The 27,550-nt window shown below is 37.8% G+C and overlaps 2 protein-coding genes across 13 annotated transcripts; both read right to left on the reverse strand.

Moving 5' to 3' along the window:
* Positions 1–948: 948 nt before the first annotated feature.
* Positions 949–13,383, reverse strand: sytl2b (synaptotagmin-like 2b). Its single transcript, XM_079481149.1, has 19 exons — positions 13,040–13,383; positions 11,427–11,641; positions 10,164–10,315; positions 9,998–10,082; positions 9,388–9,454; positions 9,005–9,119; positions 8,158–8,925; positions 5,584–8,040; positions 4,530–4,622; positions 4,053–4,094; positions 3,787–3,881; positions 3,572–3,685; positions 3,171–3,340; positions 2,984–3,086; positions 2,734–2,895; positions 2,296–2,389; positions 1,978–2,068; positions 1,691–1,896; positions 949–1,464 (listed from the first exon to the last, which is right to left on the reverse strand). Exons 2-19 carry the CDS (start codon positions 11,525–11,527, stop codon positions 1,322–1,324), a joined length of 5,058 nt encoding a protein of 1,685 aa, XP_079337275.1. The 5' UTR covers positions 11,528–11,641; positions 13,040–13,383; the 3' UTR covers positions 949–1,321.
* A 341-nt stretch (positions 13,384–13,724) lies between these two features.
* Positions 13,725–26,240, reverse strand: picalmb (phosphatidylinositol binding clathrin assembly protein b; the record flags this gene model as incomplete). 12 transcript variants are annotated; one of them, XM_079481224.1, is made up of 22 exons in its annotated part: positions 25,673–26,195; positions 23,677–23,819; positions 23,506–23,581; positions 23,157–23,259; positions 22,757–22,850; positions 22,491–22,602; positions 21,945–22,051; positions 21,818–21,859; positions 20,865–20,950; positions 20,588–20,711; positions 20,369–20,502; positions 20,188–20,279; positions 19,933–20,085; positions 18,099–18,182; positions 17,744–17,833; positions 17,122–17,232; positions 16,766–16,873; positions 16,604–16,634; positions 16,408–16,507; positions 16,273–16,332; positions 16,081–16,185; positions 13,735–15,080 (listed from the first exon to the last, which is right to left on the reverse strand). In XM_079481224.1, exons 1-22 carry the CDS (start codon positions 25,800–25,802, stop codon positions 15,066–15,068), a joined length of 2,100 nt encoding a protein of 699 aa, XP_079337350.1. In that variant the 5' UTR covers positions 25,803–26,195. The 12 variants fall into 12 exon arrangements, with proteins under 12 accessions (XP_079337355.1, XP_079337350.1, XP_079337352.1 ...); XM_079481223.1 differs by lacking the exon at positions 13,735–15,080 and adding an exon at positions 15,759–15,851 and having other exon boundaries at positions 25,673–26,185; XM_079481226.1 differs by lacking the exon at positions 18,099–18,182 and having other exon boundaries at positions 25,673–26,189.
* Between the last annotated feature and the right edge of the window lie 1,310 nt (positions 26,241–27,550).

Below are 27,550 nucleotides of genomic sequence, written 5' to 3' on the forward strand. Positions count from 1 at the left end.
GTTATATACAGTATAGATACAGATAAGCACTGAACTGAGTCATTGAGAAAGAAAAGCTTTTGCAAAACGTGAAAATCAAAAAAGAGAGCTGTAAGGCAAAAAAATCACAGTGTATTTTTATGCCCTAACAGTCAGTTCACATACTTAAAAAATACTGAAAATACTTTAAAACACTCGCTTGAAATAAATAGTCATTTTTAGGAAACCACAGTATATGTGAAAGAAGCGAAAGAATATCAACAAGTGCACAATGAACATGTTATTAGTCATTTCGTGGGGGGGGGGGGTTGTCCTTCTCGGTGATCTGTAAATTTCCCAGCTCAGTATGAAATAACACAGTCTCCCATGGGTGCACATGTTCTTTGTAATCAATGAAAGCAAGAACCCGGATGTACCTCTGAATTCCTCGGAGACAGGGAAGGACGCTTGCCAGCTGCACTGTATATACACATTCAGATAGCTCTGCTCTTCTTTCTGTTTCTCCAGAAACCTTGTCTCACCTTCCTTTTGGTCACAGATTTAACCGTGATGTTAAATTGTAATTATTTGCATTGTCAGCTTTCTATTGTCATATGAAACAGTTCAGTTTTGCACTTTCTTTAAATGTTGTGTTGTCTGAATTACGTATTGTATTCAAAATGGGAAGGTTAGGCCTATGTGGAAATGTTTATTTAAATAGCAAATTATTTACAATAATAAGAAAGTGATGTCGTGGTTCATCTAAATAATTAGTTTTTGGACCTTTTGATAAATATTCAGTAAGGCCAACATGAATGACATATTAAAAATGAGATTGATTTGTTCCACTAGATGGGGCCATTGATCGACTCTTGTCCAGCTATATGTACTGCTCACACGGCATACTTTGTGAAGTGTATAGGTTGCCGCATATTAGCTACTGTATGTGTTGTATTAACTGTTGTACAGACACTGCTCAGATATTCTTTTGGACATAAAAACAGTGGTTTTAATACAATTCTGTGTAATATGGCAATCAAACTAAATATAGTGACATTTGTTACACTGGAAATGCACTGTATTTTACACAAAGTGCTCAGTCGTATACTTGACATTATACACAACATATATCGTATAATGCATACTTCAGTAGTAAAAGTTGTATAAGATGCTATTCAAACATACCCCACAGACCAAAGCCACATAAGTGACTGAATATTGCCATTGTCTTATTTCTTAAAAGGATTCTGACTCAAATGAAATAACCTGTTATAAATTACAGAAAATGCAAGCTATGAAATGTGCAGAAATATTAAAGTTGTACTTTGATAATGGTAATAGACTCTCACTGTATACACATTTTTCATGCTTTGTTGTCTGTTGTTAGCATCCTCAGTGGCAACACCCCTTCTACCCACTCACTGGGAGACTCCATCATTCTCCTCCATAAATCAATCTCCTCTGGTGTTGAGTCCATCCAGCTCACCTGTACTCCATAACTCTTACCTGTACAACAGAACTGAGTCATTAAAAAAAAAATTTGGACATATTCTCTCATTTAGAATAGTCGTGGTCATAACAACAGCAAAAAAATTATTAAACTTGTTTTAAAACAGTGATCATAAAAAGATCATTAATAATTAACAAGCCACAAATTTCGAGAAAAAAGATTGTGAATTATGACATTAACAATAGAATATGTGATCTTAGAGAAAGCATAAAAAAGCTCCACCTGTGCCCATGCCGAGTCTTAGGCCTCCGAGCAGGTGATTGGCTAGTCGATCACGGTCCCAAACTGTAAGCTCCACGCAGGCTTCTTTCAGGTCCTCTGCCCTAAAGCCATCATACACCATGGTGTGATTAAATATGGGGCTGGTGGTCTTCTTTAACACCCTAGTTTTCTGACGACTCGTTTTGCTGGTGTCAGGCAGTACAAAGCTGTGGGAGCATTAAACAAAAGCAAAATATATAGCAAAAGATAACTCAAGATCAATTTCAGTTTTTTGGATTTATTATTACCATTTTATAAATGGGTCAATAGATGGGCTTCTGATAAGCGGGAGATTCTTGCAGTCTTTGGCCCAGACGTGCACTTCACCTGTGCGTTTAGCTGGGTAAAAGAAGTAACACAAATCAATTCGTAATGAATTTGTGCTTTGAAACTGTCTGCAATCGCACAAAAATATATTAAAAAACGATTACGATTCTTGTTAAACCATTATTTTATGGATTGTTCAAACAAAATTAAACCTTTATCTGTGACACAAAATGTGTCCTGATATAAAAAGCAATCTTTGTAATCATAAATTGCAAAATGTAAATAATGAGAGGTCTTACACTGGGAGATCTGGGGCAGAAATCGCACAGCCAATCTCATTTGTCCTCTAAAATCTAAGGGCTGGAGACTGGTTGAGGACAGAAAGGAGTAATGCTGAAAGCAAAATAAATAGCTTAAACCACTGAAGCAATAACTGCAACATTATATAAGTGGTTCATCTAATGTTTGGCTGATAACACAATGAAATTCACATAAAATTGAAATAAATTCTGTCGACTATGCTTAAGTAATGATATTCAGTGTACACATATTAAAGAGGAAGTCCCGTCTCATGCCATTAGGTCAACCATTGTTTCGTGTGATGCTACATGTGCACTTTTTATAAAATAAACAATCTACAAACTGCTTACTTTCAGTTGTCTCTGTATATGACAAGTGGGAAAAATATTTTCACATGGACACAAATATTTAACGGCACATAAAATGTTATACTGTACCCTTGGTTTAAGAGGCAAAAACTTCCTCTCTGTATCATTCAAATCCCATAAGGAAAGGTCTAGCTCTGTCTCTCCCAGAAAGCTGTTACGGCCAAATGTGTCATTGTGCCACACCGAAAGGTTCAAAAGCTGAGACTTCAGGTACTCCATTCTGACTCTGTACTGTATTAAAAAAAACATTATAAGTAATTAAATTTGTTTTAAGTTTCTCAATAACAACATACTAGTATTCTACCAGTCATTTCCTTACTCTAAGAATCTCATTGTAAGTAGGATTTAAGGTTTTCTTCTTCACAGACGTTTTTCTCTTTCCCAGATTGATAGAATCAGGTATGAGGTAACTCTTGACATACCTAGAAAAGGCAGCATGAGTTGTCTATTGAGAAAAAATCTATTTTCAGAAAAAGGAGTGGGCGGTACTCATGCTGTAGTCTTACGGGTCAGTTCGATTCCTTTTCACATCCACTGCTGCCAGATTCTTGCACTGAACCACGAAGATGTGGAACTCCCGCAACTTCTGCACATAGTTCAGTGAAATCTGGATGGTACCTTGAACTTCAACACTGCCGTAGTCGCTGCTATACACACTCGCAACACTGCCGCTAATCTGCGGGGTCACAACCGTGCACGTTTAAACAATGTGAGGCGTACTGAATACACAATATAGATAACAACATATCAGGGTTTACGAATTACAATACACTGAACATAAAGAATGGCAATACCATGACACAGATATTAATATAATAGCATACTGTAACCATGCTGATACACTGATATACAGTATAGTAGTACATAATACAAGAACACACACATATATACTCATATTTCAACGTACAGACGACACAGAAGCAGAGCCGGAGTAACCGCTGAGGTTGGTGTATTGTCTGTTGTTTCTCTGTGGCAGGCCGCTGCGGGAGCTGCTCTCTGAGTCACTCTCTTCTCCATCACTCTAAAACAACATGACAGCACCAATAGCATCAGACTCAATCTCATGCGCCACATTTTTATCACCTGGCCTTTTATTGAGTTGTAACATTATAGAAGTGACACCTCTTTATGAAGAAAGGAGGGCACAGATTTGCTGAGTTGCTTCAGGTGCTCTGGGTCTGAGGTGGCAAAGGAAGTCTGAACATGTGTGCTGGGGACTAGAAAAGACAAGAATGAGATTTAAGACGTACAAATCCAACAGTCCTAAAAGGCGAACGTGAGCAAATATCATTAGGATAGACGTTCTACAAATTTGGCTTAAAAACCTTCATACTGTAAAGTTACTGTACTTTTAGCGTTAGTTATGACACACTGCCTATCATAGTTACCCTGCTCGTAGTCATCCGTTTGCTTGATATTTTGGCCTTGTCCTATGGGAAGAGATCACAATGACAAAACACAGAAAAGGTAGAACAGATTTTGTTGTCACCTGACCTCTTTATTTAGACTCACACAATGAAGTGCGTTTGTCTCCAGGCAACATTGTGCTACTATGATAATGTGTTTTATGACAGGACCATCCAAATATAGATGTTATAATACTTTCACCTGAAAAAACTGATGAATAATAATAATAATATTTTTTTCTCAACACTCAAGGTCACCTTACAAAATAAAAAATAAACACTCAATCCATTAAACATTGAAGCTGAGAAAACAGGCAATATAATAACATAAAAATACTATTAAAAAGAACTGGCGAAAGAGTAGGGTCCTTACAGTCAAAACAAATAAAAAATGAACGAGAGTGAAGACTTTGTTAATACTGTTACTGGAAGACTGATGTAAATTGGCATGAAGCTTACCAGGCGAAGTGCTGAGATCATTCATGCTCTTATGGTACAAGGGTCTCGATGCAGCTCGTCTCAAGGCTTTCTGAACAGAACTCTCATTATCACCTGTAAGATGAATAAATACTAGTATAGGGATAGTTCACCCTGAAATGAGAAATAATTTTCTCACCCTCATTTTATATCAACCATGTATGACTTTTTCTTTAGCAGAACACAAACAAAGATATTTTGAAGAATGTTGGTAACAAAACAACACTGGAACCCATCGACTTGAGACATTTTTCAAAATATCTTAATTTGTGTTTCACAGAAAGATATATATGTTTTGAACCACATGAGGGTGAATAAATGAGGACAGAATTAACATATTTGGGTGAACTATCCCTTTAACAGCACTTAAAATGTTAAATGTTAAAAACATTGATTTATTGCTTTCTTTAAAACACTGCTCAGATGTACAGACAAACCAAAGTTAAAAGAATGTTGCTGGTCTGGTGTTTCACGAGCTATAATGTAATGTGAGAACTGAGATCTATTTGATTACTTGAAAGACAACCTGTGTGAAATTTTTGCACAAGATTGATTTCATTACACGTGTCTAATTTCAACCCAGCAGAAAAAAAACATAGAAACCCAAAAAAAACCATCTCAGGAATTCTTTTGGTTTCCATTAAAATACCATTATGAATGGTACACCTTTTTGTAGTGTGTTTTGGGCATTATTCCAGTAGGATTTAACATCCCACCAACAGAATCCATCACATACCAGTGGACACCATTACAATTTCCATTAAAGCCTTAAAAGTAAAACCATTAAAACAAACAATAACAACTTCTTTAATAGTTTCTATAGTTTCTTTCAGCAGGGAAGGGATTTGTAATGGCTTCTACTGGTATGCAAAGGATTGTATTGGTGGGATATTAAATCCTACTGGAATAATGCCTAAAACACACAACAAAAATGAATTTTGTAATTTAATGGAAAAAGCTATTGGGTTGTAAGGGTATTCTAATGGAAACCATAATAATAATTTTATAGTATAGCTCAGAAAACTTGTAAACATACGGTTCAGATTCCCCTTTGCATGGGACCATGTGTCTGCCGCACTGGTCTTCAAAGCATCATGACAGACATGTCCATCAAGTCCCAAGCGTCCTCCCCTTTGAAGGTCAGGAGATCCTTGTACAGGAGTGCTGGTACTTACAGGGGAACATTTACATCTGCTGCTGGTCTCTGGTGAGAGTGTAAATGAGGTGCAGAGAATGTCATCTATCTGGTCTGTAACTGGAGGAGGAGTGTACATTCTCCCTGTCTCTGTGATCCCCAGGTAGTGCTGGTAATCAGGTGGAATATATGACCTTGCAAGAGGTTGAAAGTCAGAATCTTCAGACGTATGGAACAGTTTTTTCTGAGAGCTCCTTTCTTTGTCTCGCCAAGAATTTTCAGAAGAGGTTTTTGGCAGGGTATGGTTTGATTCTATTGTTTTCCTGGATAGTGTGAGGTAACTTTTTGTTGCCTGTTCAAGATTGGGACTCTGGCTCTCTTTGGGTTGAGGATGCACACTCTGGCTCTGCTCCTCGCCTGCCGTGTTCACAGAAAACATGCTGGAGGCACGTCGCATTGCCTTTGCTTTTCCGTTCAGACTGCCTTTGCTGCTGCTTCGGCTCTGCTGAGGTCGTGATTCTTGGCCAATAGTAGGTGTATGTGGAATTATATCTTTTATAGAGGTCTGACTGGAGGCCAAATGCGACTGTTTGGTTTTTGATACAGATTCTTGTCTTTTAGTAGATTTCTTCTTTGAGGAAGAATGTGGTGTTTTCTCAGGCTTGGCTGGTGAGAAGTCAGCCAAAGATTGTTTGGCATTAGTTTGTCCCTCATTTACTATTGTTTTAACATTACTACTTTCTGACTGGACATCATACATTTTTTGATTTGTATTTCCATTTTTAAAAACCAGTGACTTTTGACCAGACTGCTTTGGAGGAGATCCACCCCAGAAGTCTCTGAGATTCTTGAACTGTGAATTGCTCATGCCATCGGTCACAGTTGACCTTTCTTTCCTTAGTGGATACATAGAGAAATTAGGAGACATTTTCTCTCTATCAGAAGTATCGTCATCTACATCATCATCAAACTCAGCGCCTATTGATCTGAGATCAAACTCAGACTTTGTAAATCTTTTGTTCAGCTTAGCAGAAGTTACTGAAGGTTTTCTGTTTTGAGTTGATGTTTTAGAATCCGATTTTTCTTTTTCCCAGAAGGACTTGAGTTGTTTGATCTTCTCCGCCATGATCTCCTGCTGTTGGGAATTCTGCTTAACAAGAGGCGCTGGATTTGGCCTTTGTGCCGTTTTGGACTTCGGCTCTGATTCTTTTGGTGAAGTGCAATCTCCGTTACTGCTTCCCATTCTTTCGATGTTTTGATCTGCTGACAAAGATCCACTATCAAGCAAAGCTGATGATTTTAAACGTGGAAGAGAAGTTTGCTTGTCAGAGGGAGAGCTTGCTAGTGTTTGGTCTTTCTTCTGGTTGGTATAGATCAATGATGAATTTTTTGACTCAGCAGTAACAACTGGTACTTGAGGCTTTTGAATCGTGTTAGCATTCTTAAGGTCTGAAACGTCCACAACACTGATTGTCTCTTTCATCTGATATTCTGGATACCCTAAGCTGTGTTCGGCTACCCTTTGCTCATTTTTACTCTCAACTGGCTCTGTGCAAACATCACTTGTGTTGAGGGATTCATTTTTAGCAGGTACATTAGATCTGCTGATCAAAATCTTTGGTCCAATGTTTTCCCTTTCCCAGAATGATCTCAAATTAGCAAGTTTTGGTCTTTGATTCCCTTCAACACCCATTCTTTCTTTTTGTTGATGAACCTTGAAATCAGTTTCAAGTTTAACTTTGGGTTCTTCTCTTGTGTCTCCCTTGGTTAAAGAGTACATTTTATCATTTTCATGAATGTTTTTAGATACACTGTCCTCTGGCTGAGAGACGATGTCAGTCGAAGCAACGTCAACTGAAGGCTTCATGATGAGATATTCCTTATAAGATGTGGATTCAGATTTTCTACGTTGTTTTGAAGTATTTTGAGGAGGTTCATCGACACACAGTTCCTTTCCCCAGTCTGTCTCTTCTGAAAATATGGAATTTACCTCCGATGATTTCTTTTCACTTTGGCGTGGTATGATCAAGTACACATTATCTCTTGGTTTGGGTGTTTGATTAGCTTCATCCTCAACGTCTATGTCAATGTCAATCTTAGCATCTTCCTCCATGTCATGATTACTCTCCACATCAAGCATATCGCTGCTGTCTGAGCTCCTGCTAAACCACTCGAGAACTTTGGTGATGGAATTGCCTTGTTCATCATTAGGTTTTGGAATGTGTGCATCTGTTGCGACAGCCGGTTTTGATTCTTGATTTATGTTATAAGTGTTTATATTGAATGCAGAGGGCCTGCTCTCAATCCCACAATCAGTAGATGTATTTGCCATGTTGGCGACACTAGGAAACTGTTGATCTGTAAGACAAAATATGTACAGCTGAATGACAAAGCAGAAACTAACAAATCAAACATCCAAACAAATAAATTGACATTATTTTTTATAAATCTTCATCATCATACAGTAGATCATACCAACAGCAGTCTGATTATGTTCTGCTCTTGTCGTTTCCACCTTTGGTGACATAGTCATTTGGTTCTCGACTGTCTCAGACTTTTGCTGTGTATGTTGAGGAGCAATGATCCCATCTAATGGTTTTATAGAGTTGGTGGTTAACGCAGACTTTGCATTCTCATGAGGAAAATAAAAAGTCTCATCTGATATCTTTCGGCCGTCTGGTTCTATGTTTGGTGACTGATCAAAACTTTTTTGTTTCATACGGTCTTCAACTTTATTGTCATTATCTTCTGTCGGGTTAGAGCTTAGACTTAAGCGTGTTTGCATCTTCGATTTCTCTTCTGTGTCTTGCAGAGGTTTCTTCATAAGCGAAGGGGCTCTTACTGGTAAACGTGACTTTGGAATCTTTGGTGGCTGTGTTTTGATGCCTGGTTCCTCTTTACTTTCCAAAATACGTTTACTCTTATCAAAATCCTTTTCTTGATCGCTGTTTTTGCGAACATAGCTTAATGGTACAACTGGTTGGGGCACTTGGCTTTTGAAAGCGGAGTCACCGGAACTGCAGCTGGAGGTGTACTTGAGGATTCCTCTTGGTGCAGGAGTTCGGGTTCCTGAGCTTTCAGTGGTGGACACGCTTTGACTAGATGCGCTCTGGGTGGACACAGAGCTGGTGCTGTCAGATAAAGATCTCTGGGGTTTAAACATTTTCGTCCTCTTCTTTGGCACAGGTTTTTGTCGAGGAACCTCACTGATATCTTCAGTGTGACTTGGTTCCTGATATTTTCCTGATGTGGAAATGCAAAACATTAGGTTTTTATAAATCTAAGCACATGTATACACACTGCCCGAAACTTTCATATCAACCTTGTGAATCAAAGCCCCTGTCAGCAGATGATCTCCTGAGTCCAGATCCTGATGTTTCAGGTGTCTCCTCGAGGTTCAGCTCCTTTGGAATACTGTTGAATGGGTTGTGCCTTGTCTGGAACCAGGAAGGAAAGCAAAAGTTACTGTTGCCAAAAATGTATGCCATCAAATCTTATAGGTTGTCACATCTCATCAGCATGCTGCCACGAAACTTGTCTGCTTACAAGATCTCTATACATTGTGTTAACATAGAACGTTACATAACCATTGCTAAATAAGCTTAAAATACCAGTGAATTGTCTCTATATAGAAATGTAAAATCATGCATTTTTTTTTAAAAGTAATTAAGATAGATTCGGCTGTAGTGTTGAACACTTACATACCTTAGATGGTGATCTCACGACTCTGTTCAGTCTTTCCTGCAGGGTCTCTGATGTGCCACTGTTTTCTCTGCTTTTCACAGAACAGAATATATAAAATATATCCAAGACACTTCATAAGCAATGTTTCTATTGTTAAGAGATCTGCTTGCATTGACGACATAAGACATCCAGACGATTTTGACTAGAGTTCAACCAGACATCCTATGATAACCTGGACTGAAACCTTCCCATGACGTTTCTTGAGAAATACATTGTGCAAACTCTTTTGTTTATCCTTGTCGAGTCATAAAGATCTTTAAGTCATGTGGTACCCACACCTGTTAAATACACAAGGACAAACAGGGAGAGGTGGAGGTTGCACACGCAGTGCAAACCAAAGGATTCTGGCAAGCATGAGCAGTTATTAATATTGTTTAAGATAAGTTGATAAATACAAGGCTAGTATGAGATAGATAAGTCACAAGGTACACCAGGGGCTACGGTACATGTACTTCATAATCCTTAAGTATACTTGACAGACCACAGGAGATAATACAGTGTGGGATTATGGCAACAGAAGAGGATTAAGTATAGTTTCTGTGCTTATGTACATGAACATGTACAGCTTTACCTCTCCGTTGGCTGCTCTGAGATGCCATCACTGTTCTTTATATTGAATCTTCTTGATCTTTCGCTCCATGACCTTGTTAAATAGTCTGGAAGACAGTGTATTGTTACTGTAGATAAACATCAGTGTTCACTATGAATTGTGATTAGACTATGGTCATATATGTCACCATCAAGCATGGGGTTCCTTTGCTTCATTGACGCCATGATGATGTCAGAACCGTGAATTCTGTCCTGGTGTCTCTGTGACTTCACCTCATAGAACCATTCACCCGTCATGTTCTTGCGTCTGTCTTCCTCTGGTACAACTTTCTGCAGATGCCTGGGATTCAAATCAGGGTGGAGAAAAATGAAAAGCATTATTAACAATTCTTGGGGTATGAAACAGGGGAGGTTCTAGAGACTTCTTCAAGATCTTACATATAACCTTTAATATAGTTTCATTCAAATGTCAACCTTACCGTGAAATAAACATTTTCTAGCGATACTAAATATCCGCACCATACCGACTATTCAGATTATTATGACTCTACCGATACGGATTCTGAAGATTTAATTAATATTTCTTAAATTTCTGAATGTTATTAATTCATATAATGACTATTAATATTGGAAATCAAACTGGTGATGCTTTTCCTACATTTTCTATATGCAGAGCACAAATTCTTTGCATTTTCCTACTTTTGATTGACATGATATATCGGCCCTGATCATCGGCTGTTTTTGAACTATTAGCCAATTGCCGATATTGTTAAAAAATACTTTATTAGCTTCTAAATCTATAACATTCCTCATGTCCAGGAAAAAATGTCCTTCACTTAAATGTAGTAGGCTAATGTTCCCAGCTGTAGGCCTACTCTATTGGGTTATTTTTAAACTACAGGGGAAAAAGCTGCATGAGATTTCTCAATCACTTCTAAGAAAACAACATTACAGGTAAACTGTCTAAACAACTGTGAGAAACAACATTTGCAGCGAATGAAAATAATTGAATTAAAATCATGTGTTTGGAAACAGCCAGTGGAACACATCTTCATTTAACAAAAAAGGAAACTATGCTGGTCATGTGAAAAGGCAAGACAATTATTCCACAAGGGTGGACTTAATCCTTTTATACACGGTTGTGTAAGGCTGTGGCTGAACACAAGGAAATCACCCAGACATGACCAGATTTAACAGTCTTGATTTCCTTGTTTTGAATGTACTCAGACTTCAAGTCTCCACTCAAAAACTTTGTACAAAATATTTTAGCAACATTGCCTCAACCAGTGATGTCACATTGGGGCGGCAATATTTGTATGGCCAACGAATAGTAGACGAGAGGGTGTTTTGGAAACGCGTTCAAATTATAATCATTATCATTTTTGCTAATCCCCGATGCTCACGGCGTAGAAATGACACTTTATATATCTTAAGTAGAATAAAGATCCTACTTGATTCGATCCTCCTCTGATTTCTTCAGCTCAGAATCCCTCTTTAAAACCGCCATGATCATTTCCTGCTCTTCTTCAGACAGGTAGCTGAGGTCGATCATTATGAGGCTGTTTTTACAGTATGGCACGGAATGAACTTCAAGTCACTCTTCTGTTGCTCTGGAATCTACTGTTTCTTCTGAATCACCCTCATTTCACAATGATAACTGCAACACCTGTAAATGATACATAAACCCTTCTGAGAACCCCCAATGTTCTACCACACAAGGAGTTCTCAGTATAAAAACAAGAAAACAGGATATTATTCAGACATTTATTAAATGTTGAAAAGGGCATCGGCGTAATTCAATTCGTAGGCTGAATTGGCTGTAATTTGGAAAAAAATATGTTCGCCATGAAGTTGAGTGCAGAGGGTCTGTTTAGAGAGCTTAGATTAGACTGAACATGTGATAGTGCCGTCAGCTGACCGTAAGAAGAAATGGATGTGTAGCACATTTACAAGGAATGATGTTTTCAATTAACATAAATGTCATAAGGCTCCTTCTTAGGAAACATTTCAGATAAAATATGCCTTAATAAAGCTATTTTAGATTTGAAGATGTTTTAACGCATTGAAAAACAAAAACGCCCACATCCAACAGTCAAAGAAAGTCTCTCTTAGTACATGACCATATGATCATATTTAATGCCTAAGACAGCTGTGTTGCAAACTGTGCAAATATTTGCCAACAGCTCACTAAGACAATGTTGACTCTGGGTTCCAACTTGATCAAAAACAAGCTCAAGGAATTTACAAAAACCAGCCTAATGCAGAACGTTGCACTTTAAATAAAAAAGGGAAAAAATAACACACAAAACAATAAGATGCTCGTAAGATATTACATTGGTGTGATAACGAATAAGGAGAGTGTATGGAACGATATATTTACAATCAGTCTTCATTGTTATGAGAACTTATAACACAAAATAAAACCAAGGTATCAAGAACATTGGATATTTAAACTAAAATTAGATCAAGTGAAGCTCTTGCTGGCAAATTAACTAAAATAAAGTTCTTCTTATATGAAAAAGAAAATCATTATATGACATGTTAAAGAAATAATTAAGGTTTTATATGCAACATGTCCACTACACTAAGCTCTTAAAGCTTTAAACGTTCCTCTGTTGGCTACATATACAGTATTTACGGCTACAGGAAAATGTGATTAATTTCTGTCTAAAATGCAACAAAATCCTAACACATCTCTTGGTCTCCTTTTTCCTACATTCTACACGTTTTGACAATAACAACGAACTCGTTGGATTATGCAGAGTAAGGTATTCTCTGTAGGAATGAAACCAGATTGTCCCTGTGATTCATTTGAGCGCGCGCTGCACCTGTGCAGTACTCAACTCACCGGCAGACACAGTCATAATCAACTACGTTAGCACTGTTAAAAATACAGCGTAATGGTCCAGCACTAGTTATTTTAACGTAACGTTAGCCTATTTTCGCTTTACTTTAGATCGCCATGTCATTTTTTACATTACAGTACATTACAGTCTTTGAAAACAGTTAATAAATCAAAACCATAACCACAAGTTTGTGTTTCTATACAGAGTTTTATGTTTACCTTGTTACCGCAGCAGAAGTTCAGTATCAGAAGTTCACGAGCGTCTCAAAAGAAAACGCCACATCAACACTGTAATCGACGCTCGAGCAGGTTGGAGGAAAGGATCCGTAACGTCAACATCCGGTAGACCAATCACAAACGTTACGTGAGCGTCGAGCCGCAACATGCTGTACGCGTTTGTCGCATCCCTAGGCATCTAAACGGGGTGCGAAGCCCCGCTCTAGCACAATTGAATAAAGGTTTAATAGTAACAGCGTTTCCCATCAAAATAAAGCTAAACAAAATACACATTTTTGTTTAAATTAGAAAAATAAATCCACATGCATTGTGATGATGCCTACACTGGGACTTTCAGAAAAAGTCAAATGTTCTAACTCGATCAAGTTTGTGTTAAAACAAGTTTAACTTGGTTTATGTTTAACAAGTAGGAGTGATGCGTGATATCAGTAGATAAGCCTAACACAAACAGAATCATCTCAAATCTAACTTTATAAATAATAATAACTTGCTTTCTTTTTCACCTTGATTATGTTTCACTCATAATTCTAAAAAAACAATTTGAAACAATTTGTAGCCCGTAGTAATCTGCTATTTCTGGTTATATGATTTTTAAACTGCAGTAATATCATGTTTTATTGACTTGAAGGAACTAAAACTTGACATAAATGCCAGATTATGAAACAAACACTGACAGGATCTGTGGAAGCTGCATTTTATTTGAAAAGTGAGTTCACTAACTTCTTACATCTTTTAAATACATAAACAAAAAAAAATGATCCGTGAGGACGACACAGAAATTCTTCAGTAAAACGTTGGTAAATTCAGATTCGATTGAATTGCTTTCATATTTCAAACCATTCTCAGCCAACCCCTGGACAAACTGCCTACGCGATACACGTTTATATACATAAAAGCACCGATCAACAGTGCTCAAACCTTCTCCCAATCAACAACTCTTTTATTTTACATTACAAATTTACAGTGATATCAATAACCCCGTCCATCACCAATATCTAAAGGAGCAGCCGGCTTGCATTCAGTATTCCTGGTCTTTGGAGAGCAGGGCGTTTATTTGACAAGAAGTCTGAAACATGAGGGCAACTCTCAACATTCAGATCGGGGCAGCCATATCGAATGGTCTGTGTGACAATGATGGCATGCCATGCATAATGCAGAACACATCCCTTTCCAAGTGCAACACTTCACAGTCACAGATGAAGTGCTTTTTTACCCCAACAAATATCTCATTGCAAAACCCCTAAGCACAGTATATATAGAAAACCCATTCACTAATGATCACCCTCCCAATAGCTTGGGCTGCACACATTTCATCTACGGGAAGTTGTTCTAGACATTAAACTTAGAGAATAGTTAGTGCTCTATAATTTAGCTTACAGGTGTATTTTTTCACATAATAGCTATTGTAAAATTCTAACCTTCATTATACAATCCACTCCATGTTGAGTTATTGATGTTTTTTTCCCAAATCTAATTCATAAACTCTCCCGTTGAATTTTTTTTAGGCATTAATCATAAATAAATACGAAAGACACGCAAGAAATGTCTACTGGTAAATACAATTAAAGTCAAAACGAAAAGGTCAAATATAAAACAAACTTACTGTTACTATATAATAACACATACTATATCAGATGCAGAGTTATACTCTGATTTAGGTAAACGTTCACCACGTTATCTCTCGCCAGACGCTCACGGTTAAAGAAAACAGATTCTAGCCGGGAAATCAAACTACCGCATCTTAAAACACAAAATATCAAAATGTCTCAATGCCCTCACCTATCTTAACGGATTATAAAATGCATGAGGAATCCCTTTATGGGTTGAACAGCAGCATCACTTGACATCTTAAACAAATTACGAAATGATTGCAGAATGCTCCCAGTCTTTCAACACACTTGATTTACATCTTTGACGTGGAGTATGTTGTGGGATTGGTCCTCTGAAGAGCATCCCGGCACAGAGGACAGAGCTTAATGGGTTGACATCGGGGAGCAACTTTATTTTGTTACATAAACTGCATCTGGGGGGAAAAAGATTAAAAGAAAGAAAAATTTACGGTTTTCACTCTTAGTGTTTTATAGAATAGCATGAAAATAAACAGGAATTGTTTTCCTTGTACTTCTGCGATGTAAAGTATAGGCTATTAGAGAAACAGGACATTCAAAAATAGTAAAAAGGAAAAGAAAAACAGAAGGGCTTGGTGATGACAACAGGAAAAGAAAAACAGAAGGGCTTGGTGATGACAACAGGAAAAGAAAGTTGTTTCAGAGGCGGGGCAAGTTTGAATAAAAGATTGCAACTACAATATTGCAATTATTTTCCTCAAAAAACAGGGAAAATTGTTTACCCAGTGTCCTATGTTGTGTGATGCGATGCAATAACAGCAATAAGCATATCCGAGCGAACATTGAAACCAAGATTTCAGTAGGTAGGGCTATAAAAGACTTAATTATTGTCATTGCTTGGGTTACTCAAATCAATTGTTGCTTTATTGTGTTGACCATGGTAAGGAAACCATGTAAAACCAACCTTGAAACATTTCTTAGACACGCTCTTCGCCGACCATCACCAAACTTTACACATATGGTCTATGTCTTCCACAAGCCGAAGGTTAAAACGAAGTACACGAGTCATGCAAATGCATGCAAGACCGTCCACGAGCACAAACGCATGCGGTACCTAGACAAAAGACGAAGCTCTACAAGAAATCCTTGAGAGAGAGCTGTGCAAAGGGGTCTTGTCCTGGGGCTCTGAGAGGGCTCTGACTGGAAGGGCTAGAGGCAGCAGATGGCTAATTCAGAGAGAACAACATAGAGAGAAAGGAAAGAGCTTGGAATGACAGGGAAAAGCACACAGAGAGGAGAACAGGAACGATCTGCACTTTGGGAAGGAGATCTCTGTCCCATGGCCCATCATAACACAATGGACCATGATTTTGGAAGTGTGTTAATAAAAAGCTAGGTTCGTCACAAGAAACACGTAACGTTTGTTAGTATTTCACGTGTCATGCAGGGCGTTACCTGTGCACTGGACATTGATCCGAAAGGGTTGGATGGCCTCATGACTGGTTGTGTGTACATCATGGTGGGCTGGGTCATCATAGTCATGGAGGGCAGCTGTGGAGGCTACATAAACACACAGATTTATAAAACATGCAATTTTTACTTTGTCTTGACATCAAGATGTTCTAACAGTTCCCAGGTATTACTAACCATGCCATATCCCATCATTCCTGTAGGTGTTGTAGCAGGGAAAGCCATGATAGATGGTGGCTACAAAACAGAGGAGAACTAATGAGAACAAGAAAACTGAATTAAGTTTTCTGTTGCATCAAGGTACATTTTTACCATAGAAACAGGGTTCCACGTGGTAGACGGAGCCGTTTTGGGTTGCCAGTTCATTCCGCCAGTTAATCTTTTCTCACCCGGTTGGTTCCAGTGGATATCGCTTTGAGAAACGCAGGTGACGAAAATGAAAACAAAACCAGAGTTTAAGAAGGTGGTTTAATCTGTACAAATTAGAATATCAAAGATCAAGACTTACTTTTTAGTGGTACCATTTCCAATACCCAGATCTGTAAAATAATTTTATAGAGGTAAGTTTAACACAGTGAGACATAACAGAGTAACAACACAGTACATCTAGATTTGATTAAAACGCTATTAAAACCACAGATCTGAAAAGCTTTGAATAATTCAAACTTACTTCCAACAAGGTTGGCCAGGGAAGAATCCAGATCATCTGATACCAGTTTCTCTGGATGCTGATTGGAGGAGTGACATGAGCCGGCCACAGAGGGCTTCAGAATCCCTGCTGTGATGAAGACAGACAATGCAAGCGTGTGTTTTTTGCACATTTCATAAACACGGCCATTCAACGTGCTTTACATAGACATGATGATGATGAAAAGGTATTCTAAAAATACATATAAATATCAAGCAATAAATATTTAGGGAATATATTTTACATTACATTATATTATAATATTTTTTACATAATAAACAGCCTTAGACAAGTTTCAAGTACTTCTTAAGTGATGATAGTGGCTAAATTGTCTTTACCATCTGTATCCAGGCTATTGGATGAAGCAGCTTTAGTACCAAAAACAGACTCAAAGTCAACATGTAGCTCCCCTGAGCTTTGTAGAGGAGGCATCTGATGAGCTCCATACCCTTTGAAAGACAATTTTGTTTTTAAACTTATAGATACAGTCCCATTACACAAGTTACAACAATAGAGAATGACAGCAGATGTTAATGTCATGTTGTGCCAATAAATTGACCAATGTCAATAGTCACACGATCAAAGCAGTAGAAAGTAAACTGTAGATATGCACATGGTTTACCTCATAGTCACCAATGGGGACTTGTTTATAATTTGCAGGCAGATTATTCTTTTATTTTTTGTGTAAAGATCTGTATACAGCTGCAACAAACCCTTTCCTGTAGCTCAACCGGTTAAGTATGGTGCTACCAGGCTAGCAATGTCAAGCTAAAAGATTTAATTGAAAAGGTGCACATACATACTGACAACACTTTGAGAGATTTGTTGCAACCAGCTGCTGTTTTTCAATATTGCACACGATCGGACAGTATTAGAGAGGGAGTTACAGAATAGAAAAACACTGATCACAATGAGGGGTCAGAGCCACGCAAGGCAAATCTCTAGCCACAGGCTCCCTACCTCTGAATAGGCCTGCTACAGTGGAGGGCTCAGACAGGAAGGGAGAGGGGTTTGGGAGATGCTGGACCATAGACGGTTGACGGAACGAGTCTGACAGGCAGGCAGGAAAACGAGAAACACAGCGAGCATTACAATATTAAACACACATATAAAAGGCACAAAGACAGAGAGATTAGTAGAAAGCATATTAAACAGCAATATTGAGACTATACAAAAGGCATGAGACGGGGCAAACATCATCCAATCGGGACACTCAGTTAGTCATGTGCTCTCTCTGTACACTGCATCAGTGTCGCTATGTTTCTTGAGAGACAGGAAACATAGGTGGGATGGTTTTCCATCATGGTACAGGTACCTGTGATTAAGTGCTCTATCCGCACAGTGCGTTTGTAATTGGTTGATACAGATGAACTTGAATCAATAAAGGGATTGTACTGATCTATGGTAAAAAAGGAAAGACAATCATTCACTTGCAGCTTCACAAATTCTTTTAAGCATTTATCACTTTATTTCGGTTGGAACTGCAATTAAAAGGTTTTGAATGTAAAATCAGGATTTATGAAGGGTTTTAAAGTCCCCCTGTATATGAAAACTTTGAACGATACTTTGATAATCAAAACTAAAGCTTAAAGTTTGAAAAACAATGACACGTTTTTCATCATGTGACGCAGTTGATTTGGCTACTCTCCTGTTTGATAGCATTAATGACAGTTCATGCATACTTTTGATTGCATTTAAGGATACTGCATATTTAATTACAGGCAGTAATTGTTTCAATTTGCAGCTTTATAGTCTTGTGTCAAGACATCTCCAAGTTACCTCATTGTCCATCTATTTAAAAAAAAAATCTTTGGTCCACATTGGTTTGACATAATAATGCAGAAAGTAAATAAACATTTAGTGTGGATGGGCAGCGTTTGGAGAACTCTTGAAAACACATGTGTGGACGACCAGCGTTTGAAAAAGAAAACTCTTGAAAACGCACTAGTGTAGACAGAGTCTCAGTACACAGTCATGACTAAGCAAATAAGTCTCTGCCTCAGTCAACTGTGTGACGTGACACATTTCATGTTTGATGTAGAAAACGGGGCGAAGTTCCTTAGCAATAAGTGTTGACAGATACATTTGCAAGTGGTTTGTCATTGAGCATAAAATCAACATAAACCACATTAAGATGTAATATTCACGACAGGAGGACTTTATAGCATAAATTTTGAATGGCACACTATAGTAATATAAACTACATTTTTTGTAAATAATGTTATACTATATACTATTGTATAACATACTGTGCTTTCTTTAACAGTAACTTACTGGTTTGTTTCCATGATATATGAACTTATTTTCAATGATAGACATTTGGTAATCTATAACATACAGGAACAGGACGCTATATCATTTTCCCTGCATCCCAAATCGCTTACTAATATACTACTAAAATCAAACAGTACTTGAAAATACCCATATAGTCTTCAGCTTCCAGTATGCATCAGATTGATACTATTCTACCCTTCGAGAACCCAAATTTTAAATAAATTAAAAACACGGGAAAATTGTGTTATAGGTACCAAGAAACATTGTCCTTATGGTTAAACTGTACTTGTTTAACAACAACTGAGTACATTGTTTTTGCAGCTGCTCACATCACGTGACAATGAAAAAAATTGCAAATATTGTACGTCCGAAAAATACTGCATACACACATACTATACATAACTGTATCAAGTGGTCAATAAGATAGTACCTATTCCAATTCAGTCTTTACAATAGCAGTACACGATTTCGCACGCATATAACCGACAAACCTGCATTCCCAGTTCCTCTTGTCTAATGTACCTAATTCTACTTAATTTAAGTTTTCAATATAGAAAACCTGCAATTACTGGAACAGCCCCTTTAAACACAGGGAACACAAATCTTATTATTAACACAGACATTACTGCAGTTGCATCTACTGTATAGTCCACCAATTTAGTCCAATTACAGCCTGCATTTTTACTTAAGGGTCGACCTAAACCCATGCCTGCGTATAAACAGACTTTGTGAAAAAAACAATGTGACAATGTAAACACAGGATACCTGATTCGACACAACACAAAACATGTAAAACAACGAGGGACTTTTATCGACTCCAACTACTAAAAAAACACTTTCGATGGGTGGAAGAAAGAAACTTAAAGAGTGTTTACCACCGAAAACCTCATGACCCGATGTCCTAGAAGAGAAACTAACACCATCTGATGACATAACAGGTAGATGAGCACCATCAACGACAAGTTTGGTTAGGAAAGGGTTAAGGTTTGGAATGGAGTCATCGACAGCTTCAGAAGAAGAGAAAGGATCTGAGCAGGCATAAGGAGAAAGAGTCGAACAGGAGGACGTTAGAAAGAGACTCGAGTTAACACAGAATCTAGCAGGCAAAGGGCACGTGTGAAAGATCTCACCTCCCCAAGCAGTAGCCACCGAGGGTCCGGGGTGCACGCCCGGCTGAAAGTTAGTCTGCAGGTCAAAGAGGTCGCTCTCCATCTTCAACGCGCTGAGGATCGAAAATAAAACAAGTGCGAGTTGCTGTGTTATATCTCTAAAACCACAGATGAACACGTCAGAAACAACTGATTGGCTAACCCATTGGAGCAGCTGGGTGTGGAGAAGAGATCTATGGCAGGAGCAGTGCTGATGCTCGCCGCTGTGGTGGAGACCGGAGAAGTGTCAGTAGTAGCGAACGAAGGTCGCTTCGAGAGCTCCTTCAACCTTTGTTCCTGTCACAATAGACAAATAAATCATGTTTGAATTACACATACATATTCATTTCCTAAAACAAGAACTAAAGAAAACGTCTCACACCTTAAGAGCCTTTAAACGCGCCTGCTCCTCCTCCAATGCTGCTTGCTTTTCTCTTTCATCGACTTTGGTGAAAGACATGCCAGTGTTGGCCAGAGATGACACGGCATTGGAGAGTGTGCTCGCCCTACAAAAGCCACAGGCATAAACTGGGTTTCCCTCAGAAAATCATACCTCCAGTCGACTGAGACACACAGCTCAAATAGGATTAAATCCTCTGCATATGTTACAGTTACATTAATTTGTATTGAGCGTGGAGCGAGACATATGATTGGCCCACCTGCTGGCGGCAGTGGAGTCCTTCACCTTTTTCCCTTCTAATGAAGCCAAATGTTGCTCGAGGGCCTCCAGAAGACTGCTTGGGGCCTGAGGGGATGCAAAAACATTCACTCAGAAATGATGACCTAACTGCATAAACACCAATGAGAGGAGAGTAAGCGATTTCGACTGAAAATAAGAATTAAGCAGTGCAGAGGAGTGCAGAAGAGAGGAGTACTTACACATACTGTAAACTGAAGGTGGACAGAAGGTGGAAAGATAAAGGGAAAATACAGAATATAAAGGTGGTCTTGGTCAGAAAAGTAATTGCATGAGTTTCAAAACAGCTGTTTGTTTATATAATGCATATAGCTAGGATTTTGTCCATGTTCAACATTGCTAGCTTGATCTTTCATGTTATTGTGTGTAAATCCGTTGAATGTGAAAGATCTCTGTACGTCACTTTGCAGACACCTAATGTGATTTCTTTAATCCCAAGAAACATTTTGTGCCAATACAAGTTGTTTTTAAAGGAACAGTTCCCCCAAAAAAATTGTATTCTGTCATAATTGACTCAACCTCAAGTTACCCCAAACCTGTGTAAATTTAGTTGTTTTGTTGAACACTAAGAAAGATATTTAGAAGAATTTTTGTTCTTTAAGTGAGCCAACTTTTCTCAAAGCACATTTTGAGTCAATACACTCATAACTGTGTTGTCAATAAATATCCATCTTCAATAATCCCAACGTTTCTTTGAGCCCACAAGTAACACCTTTATTTGCTGTAGACAGGGAAACGTTCAGATAAAGAAAGTGAGAAACCATTGGTGACATGCACATCCTATAAACCTGCATGCCATGCAGCTATCAGTTGAGAATAGTGCATTTGTAGAAGGAACCAGAAAAGTCTTGAAAAACAGGACAGTTGCTAATGCTAAAAGACTAAAAGAGGGCAGGATCAAAAGTGTCAGCATACCTGGGACAAGTCCGGTATATCTCCACGGTCTATTCCCACTTGCTGTGAGATGAGAACAACAAATATGTCACACAGCGTTGGCTAATGAAACATCTTCATTAACTACAGCAACAGATGAGAATCTCACCTCTGCCACTTTGAGGAACTCCGAAATCCGAGTCATTCGGGTGAGGAATTTCTTGTAGATATCTAGACCCTCTTTGCACTGTACTTTCTTCATATCAAAGTACTTTTCTGTGAAGGACGACAAGCAACAATTAGCATTTCCAATTAGTACTGAGAAGATTTCCGCATTTTCCATCAGTTTAATTTGCATCTACTGCATGTAACACCATGAACTGTAAAGTTTTAAATAGAGACGACATTTGCAGAACGCACTTCCATTTTTATTAGTAAAGAAACTGGGTGTCATTAGACTATAAGCATTGTGAAGTATTAATTTATCATAAAACAAAATAATCAATCTGGACTCTCAAAACAACAATGAATTACAAAAAGTGCATGTGCACTCCTGTGCACAGCCCTGAAGCTCACTTCAACACATTTTGAGGTTTAATCTTTACTTGAATTTGCAGTATTTGTCCAAGAACTATAGGCATAAAGAGTTTATAAGTTTATTGATAATGCTAATTCAGAAGAAACTATTGTGAAACACCCCCACCCAGAAACTTACCCAGTAAATTAATAATCCCCTCATTGTAAGCAGCAAAAAGTCGGATGGAGTCTTTGAAGAGAAGCATAAATGCAGCATTGATAACCCCATTGGTGAGCTCATTGGCATTGACCTGGGCACACACACATAAATTTAATTTTTAAACATTGAATAGAAAGTAAAATCTACCCAAGAGCTAAAGAGTATACATTCATTCTTATTTAGAAAGTGCATATCAAACAATAAGCATTCAAAGGCATGTACAGTATATGTAAGCTCTAACTTACATTGAAGTCAAGAAGCGCATCCATCTGGTTCTGTATAATGGGGATGGTTTTAAGGAGCTTCTCTGTGTTCATGGTTCTCATCACTCCATCCACACTGAAGAAAAAATTATTTATTTTAAAATGGGTCGAAGGACATTGGGGGGGATCAGCACATAAAGGTTCAGTGCATGATCCCCAGGAATCACTTCAAGCAATTTAAAACCAGTCCTGCGTAAATCCCTACCACCTGAAAACCTGCAATGTATCAAGTGAATAATTTACTGCACAAATGAATCACTGTTGGAGTTACATAATGCACTTAATGTAACGGTAATACACCAAAGGAAGCAAATCACCATTCTAGCTACCCGTTTCCAGGTTTTAAAAGACATTTTATAAAGAACGATTCAATCAAACTTACCCACGCTTTACTTTCGTAAAGTCAAATGCCACCTGTCGATACGAAACTGCTTTTTCATTCAGGTACCGACTGTACCTCCTGATGAATGTTGACATATCGTAACCTGGGGGAACACATAAAACTGAGCTCTGTTAGTATATAGTAATTACACTATTTATTTACCTACAAATTGCAAATTTCTGCATATTAAGCTAAAGTAAGAGAAAGTTTTTAACACTGAAACATTACACACTCCACCATTAGGGAATAGTTACATGTATTATAGTGAAACACAGTCTAATCATTAAAAGGAAAAAGGTCACGAGAAACTTTCAATGACGTCTGTATATAAATGAGGACAGCACTTCACCTTGCAGGCCACTTTTGTCCAGGAAATTACTAAGGTTGAATAATGTGTTCCTGGAAGCCAAGTACTGAATAAATCGCTGTAACGAAAATTTAAAATTATTTTTAATTCAAATAGTTATCAGGTCTTTGCTTTTTTTGAATACAAGTGGACAGGTCTGTGACGGCCACGCACCTCATTCCCGTACACCATGAGGTGATGTGTTGTGATCAGGGACTTGAAGACCACCACCCAGCTGGTGTTGGTGGTCCTCTCGAACAAAGAGTCTGCCAGCTGAGGAATGTTCACATTCATCTCATTGGTACAATGTATCAAATCTACAAGAGAAACAGAAGTTTCCATTAACTACAGGTAAAAAGAGCTAAACTCAATCAATAAAGCAGATTTTTATCAAGGGGGAGGGGTACAAAGTATAAAGCAAAAATACTAATCTGTGGAGAGAGCACATATAAAGTACTCAATAATCTTTTATAGATATATAAAGAGCTTTATTCTGTATTATGTAAGAGTACAGAAATTGCACAGCCCGCTGCTATTTCAATACTGCAAATATCCTTTATGGAGGCGCATTCATAAAAAACACAACTGAAATAGACCATAAATAAGTCAAAGTCGCATACAAACCCTTAATGCAAATAATGAAATGAAACTAACCATATGCACAGTTAAAATAATAACATAAAAAGAAACACTTTTGTTAATCATCCTAATGGGTATGTTATCGGTTGATGACCTGACTGATTAAGCGGTCTCATCACACTCACAAACATACAAATCCAAGAACTTCTTTAAAGAGATTAATGCTCCAGATATTCATAGTATGGTGAGCACTGCTTCAGAGGGAAATAGCCAAACTTTAAGACATTTAAATACGCTTAAAGGACCGAAAACTACATTTCTGAATGATCAAATTCAGATGAGCTTCTTCAAAATATTTCTGAATATCGTCAACATCTTTCCGAAGCCTCTGAAGTCCAAATTCGCTGTTTCTCAGAAATAAAAAGAGAAAAAAAAAGTACATTTAAAGTAAAATAAACACTGTGTTGTAAAAGTCGACAAGCAAAATATTTGCAGGAGCCAGTGCCAAACATAGATGGTGAAAATAAGAATGACTTTGGGCAAAAAGTTTCAGAAGGACATGAGATATTGAAGGTTGAGATTCATGGTGTGTGTTTTCGGCCAGTCAGTTATCGGCTGCCTGCAAAACACTCCCAACTTTATACAATACAATTATTTTACCTCAACTGCTAATGAAAAAGCCCTTAAAAGATGACATCAGAAACATTCACACGGTCCAATACAACTACGTCTACATGACTAAAGCCGTTTATGTTTGGCTGGAGGAAAGAATCATCAGAAACATATGATGGAGCTATGGAAGTTATCACAGAGCACGAGGGGCATGCAAAAGGCAATATTTTATGTATATATTAGATAAAAACGTGGATTCCCCTTACAGACCTGAAAGGTCAACATATTACCTCCTATAGCTTGTGTAGAAAAGCAAAGACAAGATTTTGCCTTCCTGAGACAGAGATAAACAGAGATCTATTCTCAAACACAGACTTACTAGACTGGCAGTCTCCCAGAACCTCTCTAAGAAGATGCAAACAGTTCACTGACATCACCTGCAAGCTTGTGCTGAGATGCTGCCATATGGATATTGTGCAACACAGATAAGAATGAAATGCAAGTGAAAATCTGATTTTTGTACAAAACACTTTCCATAACATAACCTGGGCTCAATGGCATAAGAGACACTAATGTATAAACGTGATCATCTTCCCAATAATCAATAATGATAATAAACAAACATTATAAACTAGATTGGAGCACTACAAAACATACAAATCATCAGGTTCATGTGATCAGACTTAATGACAAACCTCTCACAAAACACTTGATATTGGTTAGACACACATACAATGGACTGCAAAGAACTGTTCCGGTCCAGAAGTACCGTCAACGCATGCGAGTATTTTCAATGAATGGCTTGTGTTTCCAATAATACAAGCGAAAGCTTCTGCCTGTGCACGTTAGCTTAGCACAGCCAGGGCCTGCCCATTGTACAACAGCCTTAAATCACAACAGTCAAATGAACAGCTGTTAGAAGACGCATCATCGCACATTCACAGCGCTGAATATGAGCTACACAAAAGATTATACTCACAATCCAAGTGTTTCTTTTTCGGGCCCATGATTTCGTGTGTTGTGGCTTTGCATACTGTTTTGGACACAGCTGATCCTGTAACGCTGTGCTGAGCGGCAGTTATCCTGTCTGTAATGCTCTGCCCAGACATCTTCAAAGCTTTCCAGCGATCAGCGATCAAATAATATTTCTGTGTGTTTCAATTCACAATGCTACTAAATTGCGTTCACAGTTCCTGGTCGACCTCCAAACCTAAAATGCGAGACAACGATCGGTCGGAAGCAGATGCTGAGATACAGTTATCCGCGGATCGAGACGATGGTGAATCCAGAAACGATGTTACTAAATATCTCCCGCGAAATCGTTACATTGTTGTTATAATTGTTATATGGCGGGTTGTGTGACTCGTCTCTCATCCCCGTCTCGACACTAATCCCGCCGTTTAACCTCCGTCTGTCTTATTTCTGTAAACAGGATTGGAAAGCGGCGAAGGCATTCAGTGAAATGGCGGGCCTGTGCCGTTCCATGAGAGCTGGATGAATATAGGACACTGGCCGCTGATGCTGCTGATCCAGGATCAGACAGTGGTACAGTCACCCACACCTTTTTCGTTATTAATGCACTTCTGCGTGTAAAAAGCGTTTCTTTTATTCTTAATTTTGTATCATATGAATTACTTTAGTTTTTTTCTTGAATTTTGATTTATTGTTTCCAAAACTCCATTTATTTGTTTCCAAAACTCCATTTAAAAAGAATATTCAAAAATCGTGGTTTTTATAAGGTGATCATGTTTTATATTAGTTAGCTGTATTTTTGGTTATTATGGCTTAAATAAAAACAAACGAACTGCAGTTTGATTTATATTCATTGGAATGCACAATAAAAAAACATTAAACAAGTTATCCCATTTTGGAAATAAACTCTTCATAGTCCCTAGTTCTTAAACCTTTATGTTGACTCTTGAACCGAGCTTGCGAATCATCTTTACACATTTTTAGCAAGTTTTATTATGCACTTTTCAAAGAGAAATGTGTTTCTGATTTTCTTGATTTTACTAAAAATATCCCTCGCGAGACTAAAATATAATATAGCTTAATATCACGTAAAAAAGGAGACGTGAAATGCATGTAGACTGCATGCCAGTGTTCTGCTTAAGTTACGTTAAATCACGGCCGTGCAGTTTCTCACGTCACCTGACATAAACACAAGGGGGCGATAGAGAAGCATAATGTTGATGGTATTGAAGTGGCCTATGATGCTCTGTTTATGAGGAAACAAATTTGTGTCTAATGAATTTTTTCAATCAAAATGACCAAATCAAGACATTTAAATTGAATTGCAAAAGGAACTAAAATATTTTTAGGTTTTCTCTGTGATTCCTTTCTAGTTGTTTCACTGTTAATATGGTTTATATACTTTTTATTTGTTTAACATTATAAGTAATGCATTAGTTAACCATAAATATCAATGACCAATATAGTTTTGGAGGATTTATCAATCCTAATGTGTGCAAATGTCGAATTGATTCATGTTGGTTTATTGTGCACTCTAAAAAAGATGACTTTTAAACTGTTGATTTTATAAATGTATTACTAAATGCTGAAATTAACATGAACGATTTATAAAAAAGTGTGGACGTATTGTTTATTGTTTGTTCATGTTAGCTAATGCATTATTGTTGACAACAAGTAAACCTCTTAAACTGATCACACTATGATTAGACTCTTACTAGCAGCTTTAAAAAATCCCAAAATACAGTATTTTAAAATACTTAATAACACTTTATTTAAGACAATTAAAACTTAAGCAAAAATGTATATTGATATAGGGGGAGCAAATTTTCTTTTGTGAATTTGTTGATGACATTTTCTGAAATGTTAGCTGACATTTCTTGACCTC

This window comes from Barbatula barbatula (assembly GCF_947034865.1).
Source record: "Barbatula barbatula genome assembly, chromosome: 19".
Taxonomy (NCBI): Eukaryota; Metazoa; Chordata; class Actinopteri; order Cypriniformes; family Nemacheilidae; genus Barbatula; species Barbatula barbatula.